General features: G+C 32.9%; 1 protein-coding gene across 1 annotated transcript in view; it reads left to right on the top strand.

Moving 5' to 3' along the window:
* The window catches only part of ASCC3 (activating signal cointegrator 1 complex subunit 3), a 404,060-nt gene that overhangs the window by 219,255 nt on the left and 173,226 nt on the right, over window positions 1-11,579 (top strand). The window contains exons 15-17 of the mRNA XM_012002619.1: window positions 2,949-3,140; window positions 3,454-3,678; window positions 9,750-9,869. Of these exons, the coding sequence (XP_011858009.1) occupies window positions 2,949-3,140; window positions 3,454-3,678; window positions 9,750-9,869 (537 nt within the window). The remainder of the gene's footprint in view (window positions 1-2,948; window positions 3,141-3,453; window positions 3,679-9,749; window positions 9,870-11,579) is intronic.

The raw sequence follows: 11,579 nt of genomic DNA, 5'->3' as shown, positions 1-11,579 counted from the left end.
GCCAGGATGGTCTTGATCTCGTGACCTCGTGATCTGCCCACCTCACCCTCCCAAAGTGCTAGGATTACAGGCGTGAGCCACTGTGCCCAGCCAGATTCCAGTTCATTTTTCTTGTGAGCTAAGGCAGACCACATATGGAAAATTCAGATTCAAAGATAGTTAAGAATAAAAAACCCAGACTTATTTTAAGATTATTGTCACTTCAAGTCTGTAATAAACCATTAAAAATAAAACAATGCACACGGTATGCAAGTATAGAAGTAGAAGTGACTCCTACCTCCTCCTAGTTCCTCACAGAGACCAGAGAGATATACCCAGTTGGTGGCCACTGGTGCTGGTTGAATGTGAAACCCATGTGATCATGTGGGAGGTACTATGTCACTACTCCAAGATCCACCTGCTACTTTATAAGAAACATCTCTATCACAGATACATACTTCCCTTGTTTAACTTCTTACTGTGTCATTGGTGCCACAGCAGGCCTAGCCATGTCTTACCTCAGGTGGGGTTTGACTAAGGAATCTATATTTATAAGAAGGACAGCAGAACATTTCAATGCAGGGAGTCCACAGATAGCAGACTTCACCTAAAACCAAACAGTAATCCAGCAATATGATTTGTACAGAATATCACCTCCAACCAATAGTTTTAGTTTCCTCTGTTGGCTTTGAATGTCCACTCTTAAATATTAGAGAAGAAATGAAGTAAGTGAAATGTTTCTCCTCTCCCTACCTTTAGCCTCTGAAGGAGCTCTTAGCAAATACACCACAATTAGACTTTTTTCCATGTTCGTAAGAGCTGCTTTAAGATTACAGTGACAGTATCACTTGTCTGAAAAGATGAAAGCTGAGACAATGAGATCCAATTGTAATTAATTGTAAAGTATATGTATAAAATAATTTCTAACAGGCTGACTGCACTGCACAAGAATAAAATAAGAATACACCCCCTTGAAACTTTAAGAAGCTCTCCTGTTTTATGTTTATATATGTATTTTGTTTTGGACCCTAAAGAGGCTCAAAATGTGTAAGTTGTTATTTACTTGGCAGGCCACTAGATGGTGTGGTTTGTTAATGCATTACTTTTGGTTTTATAATTAAGGCAGATTTCATGGAATGCTATTTTCTTAGATAATTTTATTAAATATTATTAACTTAGAAGTTTAAAATTTTAAGTGACCTGAGAGATAATCAGTATGGCAAAGTCTAGACTGGAACCCCAGTCCCCTAAAATCTTACTCCCTGCCATTTTCCAGCCCTTAACTAAAAAGTGTGGGGAAAAAACTGTTCAAAAAGAAGCTCTTGAATTGATCATGAGATTTTGAGACCAATAGCAAACAAACACATGATGTGATGGCCAAACAGAAGCTTTAACTATGTAAATATTTCTTTAAATGTTAGTTTTTTGTAAAAATTCTGTCTGTTGTATAGTGAATCTTCAGTGAGTCTTTTATGACCTTCTGCTACAGCAGTTACACAGGTGGCATATAAGTATACTAAATCTCACCTCTGGACTCCCAGTAAGCCACAGAACAGAAGTAATGTTGTTACAGTAGTCCCACCTTATCCATGGGGCATATTTCCAAGATATGAAACCACAGATACTAGTGAACTAACTTGATTGCTGTCAATTAAGATACATTTCTGTTCATGTCTTCCACCCACACATTTAATGCCTTTTTCCTCTTAACTAAGTATGTATCAAACATTGTAGCCGTAACTTTTGCAATTTGAACCTTTATTACCTTGATTTTTTTTTTTTTTTTTGCAACTTCACGAATAGAAGATTTGTTGCTCTTACCATCAATTTTAGCAATCAGCATACAATTTTGTTTTTCTTTCCTTAAGTTGAAAGCTTTCACCTTTTCACTTAAAGGAAACACTTTATGGCTTCTCTCTGGCAAATTCAAATTGCCAGCATCACTAATGTTGCACTTCAGGGCCATTATTAAGTAAAATAAGGGTGACTTGCAAACGCTGTGATACTTAAACAGTCAATCTGATAACCAGGCCTTCTACTAAGTGACTAATGAGTGAGGAGTGTCTACAGCTTATATATGCTGAACAAAGTGATGATTCATTTTCTGGGCTGGATGGAATAGGACAGTGTGAGATTTCATCTAGCTGCTCAGAAGAGCATGCAACTTAAAACATGATTTATTTATTTCTGGAATATTCTATTTAATATTTTTGGACCACAGTTGATCTCAGGTAATGGAAACCACAGAAAGCAAAACTACAGATAAGGAAGGACTACTGTATACTCAATGCACATGTGTAGTTGAGGAGCTAAAACAGATGGTCAGCTTGCTATCAAAGATCACCAAGAACACAACTGTAGGTGAACAAAGCTGGGTTTATTGACTCACTGCAATGAGGAACATCACAGGGGAAGCATCATGAGGATCTCAATAAGAAAGGAGAAGGCCTCAAAGGCAGTGGGTCTGGAATAAAAGCGTAAAGGCTCTGAAGTAGATATGGACTTGTCAGAAAATATACTCAGAAAAGTCAGCCGTTGTGGCTGAGGTGGATGAGGTAAGGAAATGAGATTGATTTTTGTAGGGCCTTGCACTATAATGACTCTGGCCTTTACTCTTAAGGAGTTAAGAAGCCACTGAGATTTAGTTTTATTTTGAATAGCATATGTTTTGAAGGCTAAGAAACATGTAATACTGACTGATTGCAAAAAGAGACTTCTGGATGAAAGAGACACTTGCTTTTCACCTCTTTTCTTTTGAATTTTGTGACATATTTTGTTATTACCTATTTTTTAAGATAAGTAACATTATTATTATTTTATATAAAGCATTGTATACTAAGACTTAGTAATACCTTAAGATGCTTAAAAATAATTTTCTGATTTCTTTGATAAAACTCATACAACAGAAATGCTAAATAACAATTGCTTTTAAATGCTGAATAATACTCTTATGCTTTCTTGGTGTCTAGGTGCAAAGGTCGAGAAATAAGCAAGTACGAGAATTATTCCCAGATGGTTTTAGTATTCATCATGCAGGAATGCTTCGGCAGGACAGAAATTTAGTTGAAAACTTGTTTTCTAATGGGCATATCAAAGTCCTAGTGTGTACAGCTACATTAGCCTGGGGTGTCAATCTTCCCGCCCATGCTGTTATTATTAAGGTAAGAGCTTACCTTCCTTGATATATGGATTTGTGTGTGTCTTAAAGCAAGCCTCTTGGTTGATTTATTTAGGAAAATATTGTGATTTGTCTGTTTCCTTGACTTTGAATGTTATTTATAAAAGGTCAGAATTATTTTCTCCAGTAAGAATCTAGTTTATATTGTGAAAAATTAACTCTATCACGGATGATGAAAGGATTAGTTAAAGTACACTTTTGAGATCTTGCCATATTTGCCTAATTTCAGTATTCAGTTCATCAGGATTATATTTGTGTGTGTTTATGTAAATTTTTGTTAACTTTTCCTCATCTAGGGAACACAAATATATGCTGCAAAAAGAGGCTCCTTTGTTGACCTTGGAATTTTAGATGTCATGCAGATATTTGGTCGAGCTGGACGACCACAATTTGACAAATTTGGGGAAGGAATCATTATAACAACGCATGATAAACTCAGCCATTACCTCACTTTGCTCACCCAACGAAACCCAATTGAGAGTCAGTTTCTGGAAAGCCTTGCAGATAACCTAAATGCAGAGGTAAGATCTAATGAGTAAAAGTTTGGAATAGAATCATCAGCCTTAAGAATGACCAAGAAAATATGTAACAAACCCGCACGTTGTGCACATGTACCCTAGAACTTAAAGTATAATAAAAAAATAAAAATAAAAATAAATAAAAATAAGAGAATGACCAAGAAAGATAAAGGTTGAGTTGGTTGCTATTTTGTAGTGTTTAGGATTACAGCCTATGCCATATAGTTATAAGATAAAACAGGCTGAATGGCATTATTGTTGATTAATTCAGAGGATTATAGAATGATAACTGATAAAAAATCTATTGCTAAAAGACCCTATTTTGAAACTATGAGGCTTTGCTAGAGACCAGAAATCTAACAAAGACTGTAGAAAATATGGAAACAAATAGCAATAATAACTAATATTTGGCACTTTTACAAAGTTTTACATGAAGTTTTTACTAAAGGTTTAATAAAATTTATAAAACTCTTTTAGCTCTATTAGGTCAGTTGATTAACTTTGTTATACACAATGTGATTGAGCTAGATTGTGATAATTTGTTTCGTGTGTGTGTGTCTGTGTGTGTGTGTGTCTGTGTGTGTGTCTGTGTGTGACTTTTATGTTAAGATTTACATAGCAGACCCTGGAAGCGTAGGTAACATCTTAACTGGTAAAGAAAATAAACGTTCTTAAAATTTAGAGTATATGTATAGAACATTCAAATCAGGTTTGACTGTTTTTGTGACATTTTAAATTATAATTTGGTATTCAACACTTTGCTAATTCAGTATTCTTTCATACCTTTAAAGTTGACTCAAACAATAATTGAAAGTAGGGAGGATGTAAATATTAAGTAAATGACTACTTTGAAATATTTATAATCAAATACTACTTATTATGTACAAAGTCCTATATTAGGTACTTCCTAAAGAGCTTATAGAAATTTAATCTAACATTCCAATCATATTATTTATAAGTCTTTTTAGAGAATGAAAAACACACTTACTACTTCGTTTTCTCTATTAAGAAGTGTATATTCCAAAAGGGGAGAAAAAGACATGAAAACACAGTGCAATAATGTTGGAAAGATAGTTCTGTAGAAGGATTCAGCAGAAGGAGAAAATAGGTTTGTCCCAGGCTATCAGGAAAGTTTTGGTTCATGAATGTGGTAAAATTTGATCCGTGAGAGTATCTTTATTTTATGAGAAAATGGGGACTTTCAGGTGAAGTGAGTAGAGTAACAGCTTGTCTAGTGCAGAAGATCTGTGTTGGAGATAATCTACAGCCAGAATTGGGACGGTCATTCAAAGAATGGATAAGTTTTAGAAGATAATGGTTAGAGAAAATAGCATGAAAGGCCTCATTTTCTATTAGCAAAATTATAATAACATTTTTAAAAACTGAGAAATAAAATTTGAATCCAAAGGAAATATTATTATAGCTCAATTTCAATCCTACTGGCTACTATAATTGTGTGGCTTAAATAATTGAGTCTTGGATTAGCAGTGTCTAATGTGTGGAACACAGTCTCTTAATGTAAAATGATAGTAGCAGTGAACTGAGGACCTGCTGTATACCAGAGATTCTGCTCAGTGCCTCACGTACATTCTCTTATTCTCTCAATACTGCTGCTATGGAGATATTATCCTCAGAGTGATATGTAATTGACCCAAGGTCACTACATTATAACTTTTGAAACTAGTATTCAAACTCAGATCTATTTAACTCTAAACCTAGACTTTTCATTATGGCTTAGATTTCTTGTATATAAAATTTAAGTTGAAGGTGAATACATTTACTTATATTAATATATAGCCTTTGCCCTCTTCTAAGGCCTATATGGAAAACATTTTCCAAAATGGTAGCCATAATTTTTCCGACTTGCAGTAAAAGGCGTGGTTCTTTTATACACATCATGAGATGCATGTCAACGAAGACTATATCTCAAATGTAGAGGCCTTAAATCCAAGGACAAGGTGTTTGAAAGTAACATTCTACAGAATTGGGATGAACTCTGTATAAAAAATGTATGTAGTATGTAAGGTGAAAGAAAGATTAACATAGTTTTGAAGAACAGACTTGAATACTAAAGTTAGATATGAAGTGATATCTTAAAATGCATATCAAGGAAGACTATATCTCAGTAAACTTATGTCCTTAATAGCTTTTTGTAATTGGTAAAATAAACACAAGTTGGCAATCTTATACAGAAGACACAAAGTCAGTAAAATACTGCTTTTTTTCTTCAAGGAAGTATTTTTCTTAGGGACTGTAAAATAACATCATTGAAACTATTTGATCAAGGCCTGAGAAATTAAAAATAAATTAGGGTCCATACACTTATCAAATATTTATAAAGTACTTATTAAATGTGTGGTTTTCAGAAATGTCAGCTAACTATACACATAATTCCATTTAGTGATATAAATGGTATTTAAATAACAAAACATGTATCTTGACATTTTTTACCAATATAGTGAAGTGTAGCCATTGTTGAACTAACTTGCTCATATTCTAATCTATTGGAATAGTTCCCTGTTAAAGTAAATTTTCCTGTTAAGGAAACAAACTCTTAAATTATTGTTGAATATTAAATTAAATTTGACTATCTGTGGAAATCAAATGTGAAATTGGTTTATAAAATGAATATGTGTTCTGTTCTTTAGGTAAAGAATTTTTAAGTCTTTAGATTCCCCAAATCATTGCAAGACTCTACGGTTGCACTAATCAACATTAGAGTCGCGCTAGATTAAGAATGTTGCCTCCATTAATATCTTTTATGTCATGAGTATCAATTCTGACTATTGCTTTAGGAGAACTGGAGAAATTATTATATTGTTATAATTTTAATGCAAACATGTTATGAGGCACATTTGCTTATCGATGCATAATGAGACTGACTAAATAATCCTAATGCTGAAAGGTCATAAGTCCCATCCATATATAAAGTCACTGAACTTTACACTGAGAGAAATACTGAGGTTGATTAAAATTTATTCATCACACATTACTGAGTACATACTCTGTGCCAGCTCCCTATAGTCTGTTCTTCAAACTATGTTAATCTTTCTTTCACCTTACATACTACATACATTTTTTTATACAGAGTTCATCCCATCTCTGTAGAATGTTACGTAAACACCTTGTCCTTGGATTTAAGGCCTCTACAGTCTGAACGACCTTCCTAATTCTGGCTACAGTTACTCTCCAATACAGATCTTCTGCCCTAGACAAGCTGTTGTTACTCTATTCACTTGTAAATAAAGATACTCTCACTGGATTGTTGTGGAAATTTAAGAAATGCCTGTGCCAAGGTAGTTTATGGTAAATGATAGAGTCACTTACCATTTTCTGATAGTCTGTTGATATTCAGCCCTGTTCATACTTATTGCCAGCACTGAAATTTTAGATAAATAATGAAGAGTAGCATAGTTTTTATATGTATTTAGTAGCTTATATATATATATACACACACACACACACACACGCATGCATACTCACGATGATTATAGTATTTGCTTAAGTTTTTATATGATTTCAACCATGTTTTTAAATTACATATTCAAATAAACAATTGAGGTTACCTTAAATACTAAAGTTAGATATGAACTGATATGGAATCTTATTTCTAAATTACCAAATTTGTGTATGGATTTTATTTTTCTCTTTTACTTAACAGAACATAAAGCTATCACACTGTATACTAATGCCACTTTCAGAAATGTCATGTTAGATGTTTTTCTTTAAAAGCATTTTGAATAGGTATTATGTGCTAGGCACAATGGATGGTGGGTTCATATAAGTCATTGTGGTTAGTTACATATGTCTCACCTCCATATGACCCTGGAACTTCTTGAGGCTAGGGAGCATACTCTATTTGTTACCATATCCATTGTGCTTTACTTAGCACAGGCTTGTTACTGACTTACTATATGATTTTGAGATGAGTGAATAAATTTCAAAGACGTACTATGAAAAAATTCCTGTTTTATAAAAGGCTCCTGTGCTAAGTAGCCACTAGGTGACAGCAAGTATTTACAAATACATTTTTATTTTTTGTCACTAGGTGGCATTCAAATATTACTCTCAAAATAAGGTATAGCGTCATACCTTTACCTTCCTTTTTCTGAGTAGTCTTGTCCTTTTTAGTGAACATTTACAAGACTTCCTTTAGTTGATCCAATCTTTGCTACATACTTTTTCCTTTCCTTTAATCATATCACTGGTAGCAATAGGTAATTTTTAAATGTTAATTCACTGTCTGATTTTGAAAATAATAGCAAGCTTATTTTATCCCTTATAAATTTTTCTACTCATAGGAGTTGTGTGATGTTACTTTAAAATAATATTCTAAGGTTCTAAGGGAATGTTGGTCATTATTTTAAAGTAACATCATAAAGTCATGACGGGAATATAGGTCATATGTCTATGGTTTAATACAATTTGGTCTGTCAAATAATGAATTCACAAAGGAGAGAAACTCTCAGATTTTTAGCCGTATCACCAAACTAGTTTTATTTACCTAAGTAGATTAAAAATGTTTAACTGTTTTAGTTGTAAATCTTCATGAATTGTTACACAACTCCCACACTGGCTCAATTTTAGTTCTTGCTACTCTTACTTTGGTGGAAAACCTTACAGTTTACACTAAATATATATATTTACCTACATTATGGATGGCTTGGCCATTTGTAATATAAATTTAAAAGTTAGTAGACAGAATCTCGCTTATTATATTTCAACTTTTGGTCATTTCTCTGTTTTAGTAACAAATAATATATCATAATATTATAATGAAAATTATACATTACTAAATCTCATCTTCAACTAACTAAAGACAATTAACCATCCACATATTTCATGAAATTAGTTATACAGAATTATAATAAAAAATTATAATGTAGGAATTAAACGTGAAGGTTTTACTTTCTTTTATTTTAGGACTAAATCGAGAGGGTTTGTTTTTCCTTTTTTTCTCCTAAAATTACTAATTTAGGTCAGGAACATCTCTTCTCCTTTAATTAAAGTATTAAGAGGTTAAAAACAATTTCAGCCAAGAATTCAGGAAAAAAAATACAACTGTGAAGTTTTACAACGTGGGTAAATTTTTAAAGTAAAGTAAGTACCTTAAGTAAAAATAAAATTATGACCTATAGATCCATTGGCTAAGGAAATATATTTCTAAGAAACTTTTCATTGAAATTCTTTGTTAGTGTCTTCTTCTAATAATTCTTTTTTCTTTGTTATATAGCTCTTATATGCTATTGTTGTGTTTTTAAATTATTAACCTTTGATTTCATTTAATTAATATATCACAAAGCTACATTAAATGCTATATTAAAAATAATATTTTCTTTCAAGAGATAATCTGAAGAGTTATCCACTGTTTATTATGGTTCAAATGCATGAATATTTTTTCCATAGGTTAAGTTTACTGATAAATAAAAACTACTCCCTGTTGTTGTACATCAGTTTGTTAAAGTGTATGTATTATTAATATGTATAAATCACAACAAAATCTGCTTTGTTTCGTGCAAAACAAGTGAACTTTTTATTGTATTCATATTACATCTCTTTACTTACAGTCCTGCAGATGCATATCTTTAGAAGTAAAAGCTGAGGATATCCCCTCTGTGGTTTTTGTGATGACAGTATACAGAATTAGGATAAAAATGAACAGAATTAACAATGTTTTGTTGTTTTTATTCTGATGCACTTAACACTTATGTTTTTCAGCAGTGTAGTCACATAAAATGAAACTAAAATAAATTGTATACTGAATAAAAAAAAAATAACAAAAATGTCCTTAATGCTATGTAGACTTAAACTCCTTTTAAAGAAAAATAATCATCTGCCATAATATTGAGTAAGTTCAGTTCTGAAAGATAACATTTTTCATGTATCATTCTCAATTAAATGAGGCAGGACTGATTTTAATTAATTGGCAAAGTGTTGTGTCAGTCACTGTGCCTACCTTTTTAAAAATGCACAATGATATATTTTTAAAACTTCACCTCTGACAGAATGATCTTTGATGTAATGTTTATGTTCAACTTTAATACATTAATTTTTGTCGTATTTTTGATTTGCAGATTGCTCTGGGAACAGTTACTAATGTGGAAGAAGCAGTGAAGTGGATAAGTTACACTTATCTTTATGTACGGATGAGAGCAAATCCATTAGCATATGGCATCAGTCACAAGGCTTATCAGGTAGAAAATTCATTTATTAAAAAAAAAGTTCAGACCTTCTTTTTGGTTCTTTCATGATATGAGGATAGATATTTGTTTGCTGCTCTTCCCTCATCTGAAAAGAGGTACCTAGAAGAAGAACAAGAGATTTAATATTTTTCAAAAAATTAGATAGGCCCTTGTAGTTATTAGGCAGGCTACATTTAAATCTTTTTCTACAAATACTTATATTAATCTTTGTACTATTATCCATGTATTCAAGTATATTTCTATTGGATATTAATATTTTGGTATGTTTTTTAAGCTATGAGAAATTTCATTTTAGAATGAATTAGACATGAGGAAACTTATTGACCATATTTGATAATCGGCTTAGGTTATATACAATCTGTTCCTCTTATCAAGTCTCTTCTAATCCCTATTCTGAAATTTAAATATACCACTAAAGAGTTACTATCTTAACAGTTAGAGGACTGGAATCAGTTCCACTATTCAAGTTCATATACATAGACTAAGAATTAGATGAATTTGATAGCAGTTCTTCCTATGAACTTTACAATGGCTTACAGATTCTGTGAAATCTTGTCTTTCTTTTATAACTCTCCTTCATATATTGTAAATGTATCCTAATTGCAGATAAAATACAGTTGTTGTCTAATGAAAACATTATTCTACAATGATCATATGGATATTTACTAGTATTAAGTCAAAATTCATAAATAAGTTGAACTTTGTTCAAAATTAGAGTTTCACCTAATTTACTGTAACTTAGTTTTTATGTAAATCCTATTGTGTTATCAAAGCAGTTGCTAATTTTTTAAATTTTATTTCTTTTATTTTTTTCTTTCCCTATGCAGTAGATTTTACCATGGGAAAATTGAAACTTAAGGCTTGGGGGAAGAAAAATAAGAAAAGCAGCAACAGCAATTAGTTCTGAGGCTGTTAAATCTGAAGCCGTTATTAGGTTTTTATACTTAGATTTACTCTAGATGGGACTCAACTACCTTTCTTCTTCTCAGTTGAAATTTGTGCTAATCTTTAAATGAATGTTTACGTTTACAGCCAAATTGCTCTGTTATGAAATATAACTGCACTATAACCTGTAAACTTACACATTTAAGGAATATGGCACTAGTTATTCTCTTCACAAATGTGGGCATTTTGAGGAGAGTCAGTGGCACTATTAAAATGCTTTCGGAACTCCCCGGAGCAAGATGGCTGAATAGGAACAGCTCCAACCTTCAGCTCCCAGCGTGAGTGAAACAGAAGACGGGTGATTTCTGCATTTTCAACTGAGGTGTAGACTGACACCTCACATCTCACATGGTGGGGTACACCCCTGAGATGAAGCTTCCAGAGCAAGAATCAGACAGCAGCACTCACTGTTCAGCAATATTCTATCTTCTGCAGCCTCTGCTGCTGATACCCAGGCAAACAGGGTCTGGAGTGGACCTCAAATAATCTCCAACAGACCTACAGCTGAGGGTCCAGACTGTTAGAAGGAAAACTAACAAACAGAAAGAACACCCACACCAAAACCCCATCAGTACGTCACCAGCATCAAAGACCAAAGGCAGATGAAACCACAAAGATGGGGAAAAAGCAAGGCAGAAAAGATGGAAATTCAAAAAATCAGAGCGCATCTCCCCCTCCAAAGGAACGCAGCTCATCGCCAGCAATGGATCAAAGCTGGACCGAGAATGACTTTGATGAGTTGAGAGAAGAAGGCTT

Source organism: Mandrillus leucophaeus, unplaced genomic scaffold (assembly GCF_000951045.1).
Source record: "Mandrillus leucophaeus isolate KB7577 unplaced genomic scaffold, Mleu.le_1.0 Scaffold690, whole genome shotgun sequence".
Lineage (NCBI taxonomy): Eukaryota > Metazoa > Chordata > Mammalia > Primates > Cercopithecidae > Mandrillus > Mandrillus leucophaeus.
This window is presented reverse-complemented; position numbering and strand designations above follow the sequence as displayed.